Source organism: Schistocerca nitens, chromosome 6 (assembly GCF_023898315.1).
Source record: "Schistocerca nitens isolate TAMUIC-IGC-003100 chromosome 6, iqSchNite1.1, whole genome shotgun sequence".
NCBI lineage: Eukaryota > Metazoa > Arthropoda > Insecta > Orthoptera > Acrididae > Schistocerca > Schistocerca nitens.
Genome location: NC_064619.1, coordinates 335614566 through 335636590, shown reverse-complemented (window position 1 = coordinate 335636590; position 22025 = coordinate 335614566). Strand labels below are relative to the sequence as shown.

General features: G+C 40.0%; 1 protein-coding gene across 1 annotated transcript; it reads left to right on the top strand.

Moving 5' to 3' along the window:
- Positions 1–908: 908 nt before the first annotated feature.
- LOC126263351 (cytochrome P450 3A19-like) lies at positions 909–20569 on the top strand. The gene is made up of 5 exons (XM_049960440.1): positions 909–971; positions 1199–1418; positions 8870–9106; positions 15656–15907; positions 19786–20569. Exons 1-5 carry the CDS (start codon positions 909–911, stop codon positions 19962–19964), a joined length of 951 nt encoding a protein of 316 aa, XP_049816397.1. The 3' UTR covers positions 19965–20569.
- Positions 20570–22025: the final 1456 nt, after the last annotated feature.

Here is a 22025-nt window from a genome sequence, read left to right as displayed (position 1 = left end):
ACATGTATATTGTTTTGTATTATATGTCTCAGTAATTTCAGAGCAATAGACCAGCAACTACAGGAGATGATTCTCAACAACCAACATATACATTTTTATAAAATTTTCCATTTATTACATATATACCAAATGACATTTCCAGTAGGTATATAAAAACACTTGAATATTCAAATGCAACGTAGTGTCAAAATTGCAAGGCAAGCCTTAAAGTACTTTAGCACATTTGATATTTTGCAGAAATGAACATCTACATTTGTACTTATGTAAAAAATGTAGATGTTTCTAATCGCAAATTTCAGAAAGTTTTTGACAAATTGCTTTGAAATTTCGACACAGTCTTTGATTGGCATAAATTTGAGTTTTTTATTTACCTATTTTTTAAAAACCTTTAATACAGAAGTATATATGAATTTCGTAACAGGGACACACTGTTGCAAGAAAAATACCAAAATTATTTCTGTATTCAAATGCAACATTGTGTCAAGATATCAAAGTTATCGGTCAAGAACTTTCGGAGAGACACGATTCTGAACAAATAAACGTTACGTTTTCATTTACATACGTAATGAATGTAAACCAACATACTAATACGTTTAAAGTCATATTTACTATTTTAATTAGTTGTGCCGCTCATTTGCTTGAGCCTACAGTATGTCCTATAAATAGTAATATGTTACGATGCATATAATCCAGTTATACTAATGTTCTAATCCTTCTTTTTGTTTCCATAGGTGACAAAAATGGCTATCCTCTTCGATTCATGGGTGACTGAAATGTTGGCTTTACTGTCAACAGTTTTTGCGATACTGTACGTCACATTTAAAATCAATTACACCTACTGGAAGAGGAAGGGTCTGCCATACTTGGAGCCGTCTTCCCCATTGGGAAATGGCTGGAACACAGCGCTAATGAGGAAATGTTCGGGTGAAGATATGAAAGACATTTATTCTGAAACAGAAGGCAAGGACGTCGTGAGTATTTAATCATTAAACAACCCTCTTCTCGTTGTGCGGGATCCAGAGCTGATCAAAACGATCATAGTGAAGGATTTCAACTACTTTCCCGACCGGGGCATCTATGTAGACGAGGAGACAGATCACCTTACGGCGCACCTCTTCTTCCTCGGAGGAACCAAGCGGAGTTCCGTCAGTGGGGACAGCGCATATTTAAGCCATCTATCCGTTCTTTCCTCACTCAGGCTCTGGGATTCTCTAATCCCAAACTGCGCAACCTGCTGCCAATAGCCTTCACACCAAAGGACATCACAGAGTACTTTACACGCGTCGTTGATGACACAATCAAACATCGAGAGAAGACTGGCGTCATTAGGAAGGACTTCATGCAGTTGATGATTCAGTTGAAGAACAATGGATATGTTGATGACAGCTTCTCAATCACTGGGCAGAAGAGTGCTGAACGTAAGTCCATCTCTCAGTACCTTCCTCTTCTCTTCGTCTTCCCATCAAAGATCAGGCCTTCGTGACATTTGCTGGTTACGTAGGATTTATTCTCTTCTTTTCTTTGGGCTTCCCATGCCTCTTTTTCCGACTGGCTTATATCCACTTTCACTCATATGGTCTAGCTGATCTTTCCATTTCTTTATGTAGCTATATTTTACCATTAGTTTATATATTTGTAAAAATCGTCTGATCTCTTCATTTCCAAATCGGTGTCGTTTAGAACATCCTCTTACAAATCTTGATTTCCACTGTTTGTACAGAACTTCTCTCTCTCTCTCTCTCTCTCTCTCTCTCTCTCTCTCATTCTCCATGACCCACTAGCAGCGTAGGGACAGCCATTACACATTTCATTTGAGGTGAGTGTCCTTGAGAGTTTTTTATCATGTTCTTCCTTTGGTTGTGCATATCATTGGTTACTGATTTAATTTAATTTCTATGTCTCTGTCGTCGTCAAATGATATATTTTAGCCACAGTAGCTAAAGTCAGAGACTCTTTCAATTAGCTGGTTATTCATTCTTTATTTTGCCTTTTAAGGGGTTCCTTACAGTGAAAGCCATCACCTGTGTTTGGTTTATGGGAATATTCAGATCACACTGAGTTGAGCACGGGTTCAATTTATGTAAAACTTATGTACTTTGGCACAAACGAATGGCGAAACACAAATAATATGTATTAAACAGTATATAACACTACTGGCTACACTAAATTGGGAATAAGAGTATAATGTTACTGCTATGAAAGGAAATAAAATTGATAATGACTGTGAAATGCAAAGGTATTGGACAATTTTCGTTTCACGGAAGCTTACTATAGGAAGGAAGCAGAAGCAAAACAAACGCGGTTCAAACGAGGGTTCTATTAGCTATGTAGTAAACTGCAATTCGGTCACCATCTTAATTAGGCAAATTTGTACCAAGTACTTGCACTGTTCATAAAAAAAGCCAACTATTGGTATTGATTTTACTTGATAGTGAAATTGTGTATTGCAAATAGGACATAAACACTAGCACAACTTAGCAAGCATTTTAACAGTGATTCGACATGAACTATGTGGATGGAATATTAAACGTTTTGGAATCAGTTGGGTCTTAATAACACTTATTCTCTGTACACTAAATCTATAAGTTAATAAGCATTGCATGAAATTGATTATTAATGTTAGAACATTACTAACTTGGACATAAGGATCTTATTTCAGTTAATTATTAAGCATTGAAATTGTGGTGTCACCGCCAGACACCACACTTGCTAGGTGGTAGCCTTTAAATCGGCCGCAGTCCATTAGTATACGTCGGACCCGCGTGTCGCCACTGTCAGTGATTGCAGACCGAGCGCCGCCACACGGCAGGTCTAGAGAGACTTACTAGCACTCGCCCCAGTTGTACAGCCGACATTGCTAGCGAAGCTACACTGACCAATGCGCTCTCATTTGCCGAGACGATAGTTAGCTTAGCCTTCAGCTACGTCATTTGCTACGACCTAGCAAGGCGCCATTACCAGTTTATATTCGGTGTAATAATGTCTAAACAAGAGCGATGTTCTCCAGTTGTGGATTAAAGTTAAGTATTCCAAGAACTACGTTCTTTTCTTTATAGGATAATTACTTTACCTTGTTCCAGACCTCACGCCAATCTGCGTGAGCTTAACGCGTGCCTTTCGGCTACCTACGAGTGGCTTGGCTGTCTTGCTACGCCACTACAGAAATTGTTTCCAAAAAATCATATCACCTATTCTTACTGTTATTTCATTTCTTAGGCAACGCTTACTTCTCTATAGAAGCTAGAACAAGTGAAATGTGAGGTCCCTAAATCTGCTATAGATGGAACAGTGCAGCCAGTTACTTATTATAGCACGCAAATGTTATAAAAATCATAAATGCACTTCATTAGTACTACAAAACTAACCATTAACTAGCATGGGAACCCAGGAACTATTCTGTCAGGGACGCAAACTATGGCTGAGCACTTTCTTTAAGCCACAGTATGAAAACACTTTTAACTGCAATTAGATGAAAGTATAAATACAGTTACAAACCTGTACATTAATTTTCTTCCTGTTGGCCGTTTCGGTCTACTAGCCGTTAACTACACTGAAGAATCACAGTTTTATGTAAATAACTTTGTAACTCTACTAAGGTAGCAATAAGAATTACACCCAAACAAAATTTTAGATCTTTCCTTTGTAATTATACTTCGGTAAAACTACAACTATCCTTCCACAAAAAGCATGCAGAGTACTTCAGAAAAAACAATCACTTAATTTCAAAGAAATTTACTACTCTGTAAGAATTATTCAACGTTATTAAAGAAAGCAATTACTTTTCAGTTAAGTGGGATACTTGAAAACGTTGCAGCTCTTGGAAAAGATCTCCACCTAGGTAAGTGACTAAGGATAAAATATATGTCTCAACACAAAGTTTGAACAGAAGAGCATTATTATTTGGGTAAGAAACTAAATTACTAGTCCTTAGAATTTTACAGCACTCAACTGATTATTTGATACGAAGGTGATGGCTGTGGCGATCTTCTGTGGCAACTAAAAAAGGCAGCAAAGTCGTCACGGCTCCTGTTGTATAACAGGCTCTGAAAATTCTCTTCTTTGAGTCGGAGTTTCGTAGTTCAGAGCTAACGAATTTATGCCGTGAAGAATAAGCCAAAATTCTTCCACATTTGAGGCAATTTTCATTACTCCTACTGCTCTTCTGACCTCATTCAGCACATAGGGTGTAAACAGTGTGCATGCTAGTAACCAACTGACTTGGGTGACAGAGAGATTAAACATAAGCACACAAATATGTTATATGAGATAAATATACATGAAATCAATAATAGTGCTAGAAGTATCAGAGAAGGGCTACAGTCTAATCTTACTTCTTGATTTATAACTACTACCTGATGCTCTCTTCCTTACTGCAGAACTATCGTTGAGTTCCAATACAGGTTTTTTAATCCTGATGTAAGACATAGTGTGTCCATGTTTTTGTTAAATTTCCTATTGTATCTTCCTATTTACCTTCTCAAAAAAGTTCTTAAAATGTATGATTGAGTTATATGTATTCGTTGTGTGTAAATTATCTGTTCAAGATCTTTCTTTCCTCAACCCTTACTGAATTTCAAATAAACTTTTTGTGCTGGATGTAACTCCTGTCTTGAAGACTGATACTAGATTTGTTACCCTCCACTGCTCCAGTATCCTGTTTCCAACTGAGCACATAGTTATCACTTGCAAAAATCAATATTTCAGTAGTGTTTCTGGAATGGGATCAAGCCTATTGTCTCCATAATACACTCTTCTTCCATCAACTGTTTATTATTGCTCCATAATTTTTTATAGTTTTTCAACGAATCCTGAATTTCTATTACATCCATCTTCACAGTATCTGTCTCCATCTTATTCAGATTTCTCAACAACGGTTTATAAGAGAAGTCAATACACACACATACATCATTTTCTGTTTACGTGACAGACCTACTCCAGCATTCGTTATCACTTCCTTTGCTTGGTTTCGTTGTTTTTCTCTTGATTCTTCTGTGTCATTTTCTATTAAATTCAAAAATACGCTCTGTTTTTCTCTTAATGTCTCTATTATTTCTGTATTCCATATCCTCACACCTTTCTTATTTTTATTTATTCTACTTTTCCCCCTACTTCCATAGCTATTCTTATAATGCATTGTTTGATGTTATTCTATTCAATACCTATGTCTTCTGCTCTTGGTATTTGCAAGATATATTTAGTCAGTCGCCTTTGATAAGATCTCTTACACTAAAATTCTGTAGCAGTCCTATCTTAAACTTATCATTAACTTTCGAATATTTCTCATGTGTACTGCTTCTCCGCCACTTTGACCATGGAATCATTTTACTACGGAGTAGAAAAATATATGTAGATTTGTCGCTTCCCCTGTAGATTATTATGTCTTGTATCACTCCCTTCTTTTTTCTATGACTAATACATAGTATATTAGTGATCTCAGTCCCCTTGCACTTCAAGTATATTTGTGTATTTCTTTTTCTGGAAAAATTTGTTTGTGATTTTTAGGTTGTTATGGCTAATGAAATCTCTAAATCTTTTACCATTTTTGTTAATGTGTGCTTATCCATATTTTCCGACCATGTTTTCCAATTCCTCATTCCCCACTCTTACGTTTAAATATCCTGCCTGAATTATGTAATGTGCTTTGTTTGTTTGGTCTATTACTGCCTGCAGTGTATGATAGAACTTCTCTGTGTCTTCTACCCTTCTTTTGCATGGTGAAATATTCCCTTTCAGTCTTATTATCGTGCGATAATTATTGTCTCATTTACATATCTCTAGGATGTGAGGCTCATTTTCCACTTCTTGTCTTTTGACATTTCAATTCCAACATCTGCCCTGTTTTACTGTTCTATCCCACTATTGTCAGTATGTACTCAAGCCACATTTTGGTGCCCTTTAAATTTTTGCGTAGTTTCACTAGCCATTGCCATATTTGTGTTTCTTAGTTTTTACTTTCTTTATAACACAAACTACTTCACGTTGAGACCTCTTACATTCTATGCATCAGGCTTCAAAGTATCTGTGCTGCCAAATAGTGGCATTTTTCCTTTACTTGGTTGTTTACAACGGATCCATCAAACTTCTTTCTGTGAAACTTACGAGTGTTTCAATGCTTCATGTGGTTGAGGCACCAGCCCATCGTACAACCCCCAACCTGAAGGACAAGATGTTTTTATTTTAGGGTCTCATCCCTTAGGCAGATTGCCTTCACATGGCGTATAAGGTCAGTCTACCCATGCAGTAAGCCCCCATGATTCAGCCTTCAAGTGCAGCTGTTGGCTATAATTTGACTCCTCCATTACCACATTTGGTCCTTATGCGATACTGACATACACCTTGTATTTCTCAGTTTCAGCCTAAAAAATTATGGATTATGATACTGTACTGTTATTCTGCATTCATTCATATCAGAGGCAACAAAGATCTCATTTAATGACATGGGATTTAATGTTGTTGATTACAAAGGCATCATTACATACAGCGTTTTTATTCTAAATATGTAATAATTAGCGCTTCTACTTTAGAGGTTGTCAAACGGATTAGTCACGTATCACACTCTGAGAGTGGTAAAAGTTTTGGAGAATAACTGTATCTGAAATCTAATTGAGGAACAGTGATTGATACTTTAAGAATGATATTAATACCATTAAACTGCCTTCATAATGTCGGATCCATTATCCCTATAGGTTTTAGTAGGAATACGTAGTTGGGCAAAAGAAATCCCCTTTGATAACCTGCTCACAGGATCTTTCTTCATTAACAGCCACACTTCATTTCAGTGATGCGTAAATGGCGTCTTATTTCCCCAGGGGTATGTGTCTGTAAAAATATTTATCACCTCACCATCAACAGTGTATCTTGCTCTCATTCCTTGCCATACTGTGGGGAGATTCTGATGTGTGACCCAGGACACTGGCACATGGTGATATGATGATGTGGTCTCTTGCGCTGAATTAATACTAATGGATATTTCTCCATTACTAGCACCCATCCATCTCTGTCAAGGTTAAAAAGTCGACATGGGAAAGCATACCTTGGAGATTTAAGTAGGTAGTTTGCGTTTACCTTAGGTGGGTGGTTTGTGTCTAGTGCATTACGGAATGATATACCTATGAGGTAATCAAAACAGTGCGCATGGTAGTGCATACATATCAAGATTAGAAGTAGTGAAGTCATGCTATGGCTTATATAGAAATCATTTCCATTTCTTTTTGTGGCCCAAGCTTTGAATCAAGCCCAGATAGTTGACGACAGTTCGGTGGCCTTGGCATCAAATCCTTAAGTATAATTATGTCAGTGAACGTGACAGTTATGCCAGTATGGGCAATGTATTTTAGTTAATAATGCCGGTGAGAATGGAAGCAGTGAACCCAGCGTGTTGAGTGCATAGTATAATCACCCAATCTTAAATTGACACTCGATATGTTTACCAGCTACTCTTACCCACCTTTCAGCTCACCTATCCAAAGGTTCACGTTCTTGTGAGAACACATCTCAAAGCCATCGAATTTTGTCACACGCATAGCATGCAATCTTTTCTAAGCTGTGCTCGTGGTCGATTGGCGATCATTATATCAGATACGAAACGAAGTGATCGTATAGCCAGCTGATTCCGTCTGGTATTATTGGAATGTTTGGTACAAGTCTTTCTATTTGACGCCACTTCATCGACTTGCGCTTCGATGAAGATGAGATGAAATTATTAATATAAGTGATTAAAGCCTGGTGAATGGGAGGGCCTTACTACTGTACCTGTGCAATTTAAACATATCTTTAACCTACTGTCCTACTCCCATACGTTGTCTTCTGCAAGGGAAACGTTCTCCAGTAGCATGCGTAATTGATCGTAAAAAAAAGTGCGAACAGCACTTGTTAATTACTCTCTTAAAATGCGTGGTCTCATGAACCCAGTCACTTACGCTACACACCCAAACACTGATACTAAGTCGAACCACATCATTTGATTTCATGATCAATCGAGTATTTACACCTGACCACACGTAGTTATTATGTTAATTTATTAAATAATTGTATGTCAAACTCGCCATATCTGTAAATACTGTGCTGTATACTAAATGCTCGTCTTCAGTACTCGGTCATTGTCAGACTCTGGCCGTTACTGACTTTAGCATCACAGTGATGATGATGTTTGCTAGTGGGGCGGTCAACGGCGCGGTCGTCAGCGCCCGTACAACGTACCAATTTACCCACAGTCCAATTTAGCCTCTGTCACGAATGTTGAGGATGATGACGAAGACAAGACAAACACCCAGTTCCCAGGCAGAGAAAATCCCCAACTCAGTCGGGAATCGAACCCATGACCCCGTGATCCAGAGGTAGCAGCGCTAGCCACTAGGCAACGTGCTGCGGACTACCATCACAGTGGGAGAAGTAGAGGGACAACCAGCGGTTGAAATAGGAAATGAACGTCGTTCTTGAAACAAGTAAAAACGTCCATATCTTAACGTAGCTGTATTTGTTTCAGGACATACGTTTAAACTGCTTTGTTTTAGTTTACACCAGTACTGCCTCCTATGAGTATGGGACCAACTGCTTCAAACATCCTGTATGAACTGACAAGTATTACGTTTAAGATTGCGGACTATTTTCTCCATATTACGAATTTAGCAGGATTTAGCAGGATTAGAGGTATGGTTTCTGCTAATACTGTTGCTGTTACAGTTCGTTATAATATAAGAGCATTTTGAAAGCACTCCTTTCCTTTACTTACTATCACAGGGTGAAATTTTTCAGAAACTAGTACCCTATGATTCAATGTAAGAAGATGGTCCGTATCTTTAAACTTATTTGTGATTTGTTTTATGGCACAAGTAACAGTCTGTTTACGAACATATTTTGTACCTGACAGAGAAAAGTAAGACGCTGACGACCAAGGAGGTGGCAGCACAGGCGTGGGTGTTCTTCCTCGCAGGGTTCGAAACATCCTCCACCACCGTAAGCTTCTGTCTGTATGAGCTCGATAGACATCCAGATATCCAGAAGAAAGTGCAAGAAGACATTGACGACGTACTGAAAAAGAACAACGGTGATGTGACGTACGACATTATAATGACCCAGATGCCGTATTTGGAAAAGGTGGTGAATGGTACGTTGTATGTTTTCCATTACTTTGATCATACATTATTATTATTAAAGTAGGATTCTGAACACATTCATGGCCATTAGCAGAGAAGAGCCTAATTACAATTATCACATCGAAAATATTAAACCACGGAATTTTTTGTTTGTTTTTGTATGCAGGTATATCTCTGCAGGTACACAATGAAATTGCCACGCCGCAGTGTAGTAAGAATCGGCTATTGGGGCCAAACCAGAGTGATGCAACCCATCTCTGTTTGGTAGTGGCTGCGTCATTTTATTTCGGCTCCAGTAGTCGTCTTCTGCGGTAGGCTGGGGATTTCAGTATGTACCTGGACTGAGACATGCAGCCACATAGAAACAAGAAATTAATTACGTAACTTCAAATCTTTGGGATGGTAGTTAAAACATTATGTCTATACTTGTGAACATCAGTCCAACCAAACGATATAAATACATAACTTGCTGCGTATACTCCTTTTTCACGTATTATGACACAGTTCACTGGTACAAAAGATCAGTCACCGACGTCCATACATAACAGTATTGCTCTGAATGTTTATGCTCATATCTTTACAATACAGGCCAATCACTGAATAAGTAATGCAAGGCATTTTTTTCCAGAAAGCAGGTTGGTTTTATTCAGGATTCCGACGCGCTTTATTATTGCTCACTCTTTTGGCTACAAATCCTATTTTCCAACGTAATCTCCGCTTAATGCTATAGCCTTACACAGCCATATTGCGAGGGCCTGTATGACCGCATGGTACCACTCTTAATGGCTGACGTCGGAACCAAAGTCTTGCTGAGTCAATTTCCTCCCATTCTTTCACGTAGTACTTCCTACGGAGTGCATCCTTTACTAGGTCAATCGGATGGAAGTTGGAAGGTAAGAGATACTGGCTGTAGGGTGGACGAGGGAAAAAGTCCAGTGAAGTTTTCTGAGCCCCTCTCGGATGCGTAGCCTTTAGTGAGGCCTTACGTTGGCATGTTTGCCATGGAGAAGGAGATGATCGTTTGCATTTTTGTGGCGACAAAAACGGTGACGCCGTTTCTTCAGTTTCTTGAAGAAAAAAGTAATTTTCGTCCGAACAGGCCTTGAAAGGCCCAACTGTACCCACCGGCCGCCGTATCATACCCAGCCCACAGGCGTCACTGGATGCGGATATGGATGGGAATGTGGTCAGCACACCGCTCTCCCGGCCGTATGTCAGTTTACGAGACCGGAGCCGCTACTTCTCAATCAAGTAGCTCCTCAGTTTGCTTCTCAAGGGTTGAGTGGACCTCTCTTGCCAACGGAGCTCGGCAGGCCGGATGGTCACCCATCCAAGTGGTAGCCAAGCCTGGCAGCACTTAACTTCGGTAATCTGACGGGAACCAGTGCTACCACTGCAGCAAGGCCCATGGCTTCAATTTCCTGAGGGTAGCGCAATACACTTCAGAGGTTGACACTTACGATGAGGGAGGATATCAGACAGAATAGTCCCTTCATAGTCCCGGAAGACCGTCGCCATGACTTTACTGTCTGAGGATGTGGCTTTGACTTCTTCTTCACATGAGAGGTGATGTGGCCCCACTCTATGGATTTGCGTTTTGTTCCGGTTCGAAGTGATGAACCCATGTTTCATTACCTGTGACGATGTTCGACCAAGTATTGGTACGATCAGCCACGTAACTCTCAAGCCATCCCCCAGATGGTCCTTTGTTGCCCTTCATGGCCCTATGTTAGGCGGCGAGTTACCCTGCAGCCACACATCTGTGAGTACCCCAGCTGCTGAACAGGTGTGTCAGCACTACCAACAGACACACCCAGTTGTGCTGCGAGTTTTTGATTGGAATCCGTCGATCACCTCGAACAAGAGGGTCCACACGTTCCAACATTGCAGGAGTCACGGCTGAATGCGGCCGGCAGGCACGCTGGACATCGGACAGGTTTGCGCGACGTTGTTACGATGATGGCAGACGCCTCACCCAGCGACTCCCCATGCTTTTGTGCCAGGTGTCCGTAGACATTCCACAAGCGCCTATGCAAAATCTGCAATGCTCTGGTTTTCATTCAAAGGATACTCAGTGGCAGCTCTCTGCTTTTGTAGGCTATGCAGGAAGCCACCACCTATCCGAAATTCATGAAACTATTTCACGACGTCCCACAAAAAAATACCGCATTTTTTGAACCGAAATTGGTCGAGAAAATATAAATGTTGCATGACTTATTGAACGCCAGTCGTATGATCACTGGGAGCGAAGTGATAAAAAACCATTACATCAAATGAAAGCATGAATAGAATGAATAGTCCACGAATGTTACTTTGCCAACATCCCTTCCGGACCTTAGAAGTTGCCTATGTGTCCAAGAAGACTCCCGCTCTATCGCCACCTACCATTACCCGATTTTGTTATTTGTCATTTAGGTAGGAAAGAATGCTGTACCATTAGGATAGTGTACTAAGAAATATATGGTGTTTCTTGTTCGATGTTTTAATCTAATGACTAATTTTTGAATCACATGAAGCAATATGCACTAAAGAAAGCCATTAATAGTATAGTGCACTTTCTGCTTATTTTGTTCTTGTGAGACTTGAGGTTGTGTTCCGTGCACCGTTTGGACCGTTTTTAGTTCTACACATAATATATTAATGCTTGTTAATTTTGCAGTTATACAATTTCAGGATGAGCAAACTTCTGTGTATGTGGATTATTAAACCATATTCCATTGGCCTTCACCGTCTTATACCTCATAACGGGAAAAGATCTTCTATAATGGAACATGTGATCTTTGCAATTGAACTGAGTTTCTTTAATGTCTTACAAACGTCACCCGTCTTTGAAATGGAAATTAGTGTTCGTTTTCAATAGTTTCTATTACGAAACATATCTAACAATCAACTGGTTTCTGATAATGTTTCTTCTTAGTCTGATTTCACTTAACGATTATTAGCGTAGTAGAGTAACAATGTAACACATATTCTGTTAAATGCAATACTGACAAGATTTTCCGATTTAGAACATTGCATATTTCAATCGAATTTCTGTACCTAGTGAAACGTCCCCTTTCAATAATAGTACACTACTGTGCTTAACCTGACGCACAATATTTTTATCGCAACGCAATCTGACTATCAAAGATCCCTGCAAAAGAATGGCCCTGACTAACATTAAACTATACCTTTCACAAATCACTTACCTCACAAAAATCTTCGCTACTCAAGCTACTGCAATACAGCGAGCGCCACTACTGCCAGCTAAATAAAAGATTCAAAGTACTGAAGGCACTAACTACTGATAGGCATAGTTAGCAAATGAAAGATTTTGATAGAGAACAACCAATGTATTTACTTCAATAGTCATAATACACTCCTGGAAATTGAAATAAGAACACCGTGAATTCATTGTCCCAGGAAGGGGAAACTTTATTGACACATTCCTGGGGTCAGATACATCACATGATCACACTGACAGAACCACAGGCACATAGACACAGGCAACAGAGCATGCACAATGTCGGCACTAGTACAGTGTATATCCACCTTTCGCAACAATGCAGGCTGCTATTCTCCCATGGAGACGATCGTAGAGATGCTGGATGTAGTCCTGTGGAACGGCTTGCCATGCCATTTCCACCTGGCGCCTCAGTTGGACCAGCGTTCGTGCTGGACGTGCAGACCGCGTGAGACGACGCTTCATCCAGTCCCAAACATGCTCAATGGGGGACAGATCCGGAGATCTTGCTGGCCAGGGTAGTTGACTTACACCTTCTAGAGCACGTTGGGTGGCACGGGATACATGCGGACGTGCATTGTCCTGTTGGAACAGCAAGTTCCCTTGCCGGTCTAGGAATGGTAGAACGATGGGTTCGATGACGGTTTGGATGTACCGTGCACTATTCAGTGTCCCCTCGACGATCACCAGTGGTGTACGGCTAGTGTAGGAGATCGCTCCCCACACCATGATGCCGGGTGTTGGCCCTGTGTGCCTCGGTCGTATGCAGTCCTGATTGTGGCGCTCACCTGCACGGCGCCAAATACGCATACGACCATCATTGGCACCAAGGCAGAAGCGACTCTCATCGCTGAAGACGACACGTCTCCATTCGTCCCTCCATTCACGCCTGTCGCGACACCACTGGAGGCGGGCTGCACGATGTTGGGGCGTGAGCGGAAGACGGCCTAACGGTGTGCGGGACCGTAGCCCAGCTTCATGGAGACGGTTGCGAATGGTCCTCGCCGATACCCCAGGAGCAACAGTGTCCCTAATTTGCTGGGAAGTGGCGGTGCGATCCTCTACGGCACTGCGTAGGATCCTACGGTCTTGGCGTGCATCCGTGCGTCGCTGCGGTCCGGTCGCAGGTCGACGGGCACGTGCACCTTCCGCCGACCACTGGCGACAACATCGATGTACTGTGGAGACCTCACGCCCCACGTGTTGAGCAATTCGGCGGTACGTCCACCCGGCCTCCCGCATGCCCACTATACGCCCTCGCTCAAAGTCCGTCAACTGCACATACGGTTCACGTCCACGCTGTCGCGGCATGCTACCAGTGTTAAAGACTGCGATGGAGCTCCGTATGCCACGGCAAACTGGCTGACACTGACGGCGGCGGTGCACAAATGCTGCGCAGCTAGCGCCATTCGACGGCCAACACCGCGGTTCCTGGTGTGTCCGCTGTGCCGTGCGTGTGATCATTGCTTGTACAGCCCTCTCGCAGTGTCCGGAGCAAGTATGGTGGGTCTGACACACCGGTGTCAATGTGTTCTTTTTTCCATTTCCAGGAGTGTATATATAGCAGTTCAAGACAAATTTCAAAACTCCGCCATCTCTCTCCCCACATCCACCACTGCTGGCGGCTCACCTCCAACTGCGCAACGCTACGCGCTGTTCACAGCCAGCTGCCTAACACTACAATGGCGAGTATTACAACAATGCAAAGCAGCCACAGACTGCACACAGCACTGCCAGTAATTTTCATACAGAGGTGGTGTTACCAATAAAAAACCTAAACAGCCTACTTACACTAGTACATGACCAAGTCGTATCTTGGAATTTATTTTCAGGAATGGTGAAACCTTATTTTTCCTAAGAAATTATTGTAATTTCAGAAAAATCTTCACCACATTAAAAGCGAATCCTATCACTTAAAAACAGAATAATTAAATACACTGAACTTCTGTTACACCTTTGGCTAGAGGCGGAAGACTGAAAAGCGTTCAAAAAATGTACTGCACTTCTCCTACTCAGAGAGAGAGAGAGAGAGAGTATTTACTGCCGTCGTTATTTGGTTCAAATGGCTCTGAGTACTATGGGGCTCAACTGCTGTGGTTATAAGTCCCCTAGAACTTAGAACTACTTAAACCTAACTAACCTAAGGACAGCACACAACACCCAGCCATCACGAGGCAGAGAAAATCCCTGACCCCGCCGGGAATCGAACCCGGGAACCCGGGCGTGGGAAGCGAGAACGCTACCGCACGACCACGAGATGCGGGCCCGTCGTTATTTGTTCGTTATTTAGCACTGTACGCTATTAACTGTTTCCCACAAAGCACCCTCTGCACATTTGTTATCAGCCACAGAGTACAACACAGAACCTTAAACAATTTTTTTTAGGATTTATTAATCGTTTTGGGCATCAGCCATACAGTAAGTCTCAGACCACAAAAAGAAAGACTTAAGAAAATTTTGGACCTTAGATACTCATATGTGTTACAATTCGTAGAAGATTTATGATACATTTGTATTTGAAGTTTTTGTCAACAGTCAAAGAGCAATCAGTTTTTTTTTTTTTATATGAATGAAGTAATCAAGTTTATATTAGTGTTATGACCAACAATTTAACCTTAATAATTGCATGGGGGAAACAGGGAGAATAAAAAGGTTTTCAAAAGTTGTGGCTCCACTCCCAAGTTTAAGTGTTTCTATTAAATACACTGCTGTTAATGAGTATCCTATGCTGCAGCAACCCCTACCTTCCATTCCCTCAATCTAATAGCATTAAGTCACGAAGAATTAAACTTCCATCACCTTCACATACTTTATTAGTTCTTCTATAAGGTATTCACTCTTTTAACTCCTAATGAACGTGCGATGTGCACATGAAAACCTGCACAATAACGTTCAGTTCTTGCTTACTTTCACTTCTCCAAAGAATCATTCGGATAATGTGCCGCTCGTACTATCATCTCCTAATACCCATCTTGCAACTCTGAACAATGAAAATACCGGTTACACCAGAGTGCTGGCCATACACGACTATGACATGGTACGTAAGTAATATATGAATTTTTATGTGTGACGATAGTTATTAACTAAGCTGGTACCGATGAAACAGCACATATTGATGCATTTCCTAAAATACTATCTGGTTTGCAATGCCCTTCAAAAAATAATTAATTCACCTAACGGTTTACGAATTAAGACTAATACGCTCGTACATTATCCTTGACTTATTTTCAGACAAATGAACTACAATTGCCGAGGTAAACAAAACTCGACATCGAGGGCAACTGTGGAGAAATTATTAAAACATCTCCATTGACATTTTTTATTTTTTTATTTTCAGAAACCCTTCGTATGTATCCACCCGTTCCAGTTTTGAATCGCGAGGTGGTGCAGGATTACAAGCTTCCAGGATACGACTGTGTCTTGGAGAAAGGAAATAAGGTGCTCATTCCAGTCCGGTTACTTCATCATGATAGGAAATTTTTTCGAAACCCCGAGAAATTCGATCCGGAGCACTTCTCTGAGGAGCAGAAGGCATCCAGGCATCCCTACTGTTATCTACCCTTTGGTGAAGGGCCTCGCCTCTGCATTGGTGAGTCATTCCGTCTTTCATCTTTACTGTTTATTGTGCTTAGTATTCCGTTCTCCAGTAGGTAAAAATAGAATCGACATATGATCGCACTATTGTCCTTCTCTCTGCCCGTCTGTTAAGACCCCTTTTCCTTAGGAGCAGGTAGAGAAAATCAAGCTGATGTTAATAACAATTACTACAGTCTACAAATGGTTCTGAGCACTATGGGACTTAACATATATGGTAATCAGTCCCCTAGAACTTACAACTACTTAAACCTAACTAACCTAAGGACAGCACACAACACCCAGTCATCACGAGGCAGAGAAAATCCCCGACCCCGCCGGGAATCGAACCCGGGAACCCGGGCGCGGGAAGCGAGAACGCTACCGCACGACCACGAGCTGCGGACTGCAGTCTACAGTCCTGTAGTGGTCAGACATCAAAAGATGTTGCCATTTTATGTCACTTATTTGCATACTAACAAACTCACTCACCAAAACTAATAAGAGTAGACGAACTATCCATATACATAGCTAAGTTTGTAGTCAACCCGCAAAGCTCAAGTCCCACTCGTACTTGTTCTGTTTTTTACGTAACTCATGTGAAAATATCTTCACATCTTGTTCAGACGATGCAAAAGTGTCACAATAACTTTAATTAGGAACATATGTGACAATTAGAATGATAGCTACGTTGAATGCAGTTTCTAACCAACTCGCATCTGGTGCCAATTACGATTATGCGAACAGATCGAGAAACGTAAGTACTTTAGGAAAATATGTTTAGTTAATGTGAAAAACTAGAATAATAAATCATGCATAATGTTCGATCATTACTGCTGCTGTTGTTGTGGTCGTGAGTCCACAGACTCGATAGATGCAGCTCTCGCTTTAGGTTATCCTGTTCAATGCTCTTCATCTCTTGATAACTATTGCTACGCGCATCCATTTGAACTACGGTCTCCCTTTACAATTCCCCCCCCCCCCCCCTCCTCACCACACACTTCCATTACCGAACTGACGACGATTTGATGATATCATACCGTAGAACTGTGTATCAACCGATTCCTTGTGTTAGTTAGGCCGTACCACAAATCCCTATTTTCTCCTGTTTGGTTCAGTATCTCCTCATTTGTTATTCGATCTATCAGTCTAATCTTCAGTATTCTAATACTCTTTTCTCGCATAGACTGTTTATAATCCGTACGAGGCTAAACTCCAGCTAAATATCTCCAGGAAGACATTTATGGGATTTAGATATGTATTCAATGTTAAAAAATTTATCCCTTTCAGAAAGGTTTTTGCGTAATATTTCCAGTAGTCATTTATTTTTCTGTCTAAATATCAAAACTCAGCCTTCTAACTGTAGCGCCTCATTTCCCAATATAATTCCATCAGCTTCGCGAGATTTAATTCGAGTAGATAATCTTACGGTTCCTGTATTTTATCTATGCTACTTTCACAACTTTACACTCAATGAAAATATAAATCTGCTACTAGTTGTCTATGAAAAGCTCTCACAGTTAGTGCTGTTTGGTGCACGAAACGCTTCATCTAATCCACTTGTATTAACAAAAACCGAAGCGGCTGATTAAGTAAATGATATTCACTGAAAGGATGAAGTCAATAGTGATACAATAGCTGAAATAGAATCACCTGAATCGTGAACCTGTAATGTAATGAGTGTGTCTTGATAACTAAAACCTGGGCCAACTCGGTATATCTTGATATATGGCTGCATATTTATTTCCGGAAAACTGGAACTGGTAGCGTTGTTAATGGCATTTCTTCAGTTGATGGCACACTACTTTTTATTATTTGTTTGTTGAAAATTTATTTATTTCCTGACGTGACTACGTTTGCATGTTTTGACCTTATACCTTTATATAAACATGAAACACGAAGCTCTTTCTGGAACTTGCATAATACTATAAGGTCCAGACTTAGTCTGAGACCACAGTGCAGCGTGTTGACGTGAAGATGATTACGTGACATGCTTGAATCTAGTCATGTAAGAATATAATAGTGATTTGGTAAGGAAGAAGACTCAATATTTTCCTTGTTTCCTGTTTTCAACACTCCATAGTCTTCTTCTCCATGTTGCCATTTAATTTCTCATGCTATGTTATTATTATTATTATTTTTTAATTTTACATTGGTCTTGGGAGACTTCTGTATTTAAAAGTTTTCCTATCCGTAGTTTCTGATAACTTAATGTTTTTCCCTATTATACCCTTATTTTATAGGGCAGATTATCGTAGTCCTCCTTTTTCAAGCCTACGGGATTATTTGTTTTGTTAACTGATCTCTTTTATTCGGCAGAGATGTGCTAAAATTATGTATTTACTGAACCCTTTTTTTTTTAATTTGTCGTTGTGACTTTTAAATAGTGAAATTATTTACTGGCCTGTGGCACATATCCCCTTTCATAGACGTTATGCTTTTATTTATTTTATCCTTTTATATTAAGGCAAATTGTAACACGAAAATCAGATCATTGCTGTCAGCTGGTAATAAATATGCTAGAGCTGACGGAGTTCAAACACAAAGTGTTTGTTAGGTGGATCCACAATACCTACGTTCCATCTCTCCGTTCACTTTCGATGCGCTTCTTGTCTGTGTAGCGTTGTGCACCTTTCTTTTTGGAAAGTGAAACAACAACCTTATGCCATTCATCGATGACAGGAAGTTACACAAAATGGTTTTAATCATTAGAACTAAAAATCCAGAAAAAACAAAGGTGCAAAATTACAATTAAATACAAATAGCTGTAATAGCTAAAAAGAGTGAGATAAAAAGAAAAAGAAAACTACGACCGGTATCTTGTTTCGAACTGAACACGTATGAAACAGAGGGTATATTTTTCTTTTTCAATGTCTCTTGATTGCTGTAGTATCCTTATAACTACACTAGCAGAGCAACCCGGCGTTGGCCGGGTATTTATTTATAGCTGTGCGTCCATGCCTGTACCAAGCAGCGCCTGGCCTTATGCTTAATGGTTATGACGTCGTATCTCCTAAAATATGAGTCTTACAATGATATAATTTTGTAGGCACATTCAGCGGATTATGTGGATACTGTCTGTAAAATGTTTGGCCAATCCTGTTAGTAGTAAACAAGTAATAAATTATAACGTCATGGCTCACGCGGTACTTTTACTGAGTGAACGGCGCAAATGTAGTAAGCAATAAACATTTTACCTTTCATCATTTTGTAGGGATATTCAGCCTGAGAAAATTTCCTAAATATCTTACTGTGTGATGCCTGTTGTAGATCGCTAAGTGCTCTCGTTCTAAATATTGCATTAATAAAGACTGGGAATTCACTGATCGCTGTTAACGCTTCTCCCCCCCCCCCCCCTCCACTCCCACCCCTTTGATAAGTAGGTAATTCTTACCACCACAGCGATTGTTGCCTGACAGTAAGATAACTGTGTACCAAATTGGCTGCAATCAGTCCAGAGCTTTAGGGGAAGATGTGGAAGATACACTCACAAACATATACATACATCCATTTTTGTAACGTGTGTGGATTTAATAGTAGTTGTCTTTCTCCAGTTTTAGTTCTGATGATAACTAGTTAGAGTCGTGCTGGTTCACTGTCCCAAATCCAACGAATGTGATCAAGATATTTGTGAGGGAAAGAATACCATCCCACAGCAGTGTCAGTACTGAAATAATCCTAGAAATGAATGGGGTAATTTGTTGTGCAGACAGTTTTACTACTGGATTTCGTCGTTTTTGTGCACTTAGTCCCTCTCTGTGATCGGTATGAATCAACTCTAGTTCAGTACAACGAATTATTCCGAAATTCATTGCAGTCTTACCTCAAGAGTGGAAAAAAGTAACATCTTCAGTCACACTACAACGAAATGATGGTACTTTTCTTTTGTTGTAGGGATGCGTTTTCGACTGATGCAGGTGAAGTTGGCGCTGGTTCATCTACTGTCAAAATTTGACTTTCTGCCCGTTGGAGACAAGCAGTCGAAACTACGTATGGCTCCAAACAACGTCGTGCTGACACCAATCGGGGGAACCGACTTGAGGGTGGAGCATCGACGAATGTCTGTGAGTTGAAAGCGCGGCTGAAACTGAAGCCACGCTGGATAACTCTGGAAGACTTTCTGCACAACCTTTCCTCACATACTAGAGAATCGGGTCCAACAAATAACTCTTTGTTGTGATGGAAAATTAATGTCATTTTATTCCTTACAGTGAGATATTATAATTCGCCAATTGATAATTTTGCTCCCACAACAAGCGTAATTTTTTTCTGTGTTACGTAGAGTGACCATTAAGACTGATATTACTGTAAAGTTGTACAGTATTTTTATTACTTTTTTACCAAACCATAAAGATGCATGTATTGCAATGACTCCTACTTCCTTCCTTTTCGTTGTCTCTGGATGTCATTTAGAGGTGTCGAATTCCTATCCTTACTTTTACACTGGTGTAGTTACTTCCATGCCATCTCTACATGCTACTGTCTGAAACAAAACCATGTACATTAAGTCTGTTGCTAGTCTACCGTTGTGAATATTTGTAGGATGTGAGGACTGCAGCATTTGCGTTTCAGACAAGTAAACAAGGACTGACGTTGGTCAGAGACGTAATTTACAAGCATGATTGCAAAAAGTCTCCTTCTTTACATATAAAAAAAGAAAATATGTGTAATCCATTTCAGCAAATTTTGATCCCCATGCTTTTTTCATTTGCTTAGAATGCCAAATAAAATGGTTATCTAATTCTGTTTTCGATTTAGACATTTCTACAGTACTTATATTCTCTACGTTTCTCAGCTCGGTTTTTAAATAGGACTTTACAGATTCCACTTATAAATTTACATCAGATTTTACAGATTCAACATGGGTGTTTTCATCTGTAGTGTTATTATTTACACTGGTAATCTGAGCGCTCAGTTCATTGAGAATTGACAGAAGCTGGTTGTTTCACTCTCCAACAAGTATTTTTTCCGAAAATTTAAGCAGAGTGGCTCTTCTAGAAGTCGAGTACTTTTAATTGTACAATGGTCTGAAACATCTATTGCCCACTCGTCCTTAATTTTAACGGTAGGATCAACTTCATACGCAGTAGTTATTTCATTATTTGCCACATTCTTTACACTGTCAGCAATTGGCATCTGTTACATCTGAATACACAGGCCAACGATGGAAAAAAGTTTGCTGAAAATACCTTATTCTTATGTTTTTTAGGGTGGGAAATTCAAATTTGATACTTCAGAAACTGTATCACCCACCATGTCTCCACATTTTACAGTTGAATTTATTAAATTAAGCAATTTTTTTAAAAATTAATTTTTAAGGACGTTTTAGATAGCTCAAATTAAAAAGGAGGTGTAATGGATGTAGATGACGTTGGTAGCACTGCTGAGAAACATTTGCTGGCAAAAAAAGGTCGATTCTATTTTTGTGTTAACAGATGGTGTTTTGTTTAGTGTTAACCTAACTTCACTTTCCCATTTCCTGTACATATGCTCAGTACAGTGTCTAGTTGTGGTTGTACTAACTCTGCTGACAGTTTTTGTTTTATTTGTGATTACGAAACACCAAAGAAACATTACAGAGTTTGTGAAAAAGATTTATCTATCATATTTTGGTTCTAAAATTGATGATCAAGATAAATCTTGGGCGCCACATAAGCTATGTTACGTGTGTTGAAGATCTGAGAAAATGGTCCAAAAAGGAGAAAAAAAACCTTTAGATTTGCTGTTCCTATGATATGAATGGAGCCAAGAAATCATTCTGTTGATTGCTACTTTTGCAGTGTTGATATTACTGTTCATAATTTGCAAAGCAAGAAGATAATAAGCTACCCTAACCTTCCGTCCGCCATCCGACCAGTGGGGCATGGTGTAGATTTGCCGGTTCCACCAGATGATTTAAATTCTATTCCAACAGAAGTATTTTCTGATTTACAGTGTGATTTAGATTAACCAGATGATGATGAATTCCATTGTAATACAGGAAGTCTAAAGCCCAAAATGTTTACTAAGACCAAGCTTTACGATTTGGTTAGGGATCTGGGCTTAACGAAGGAAAAAGCTGAACTGCTTGGTTCTAGATTAAACGAAAAGAAGTTATTGGCAGTTGGAACCAGCACATACATGTATAGAAAGAG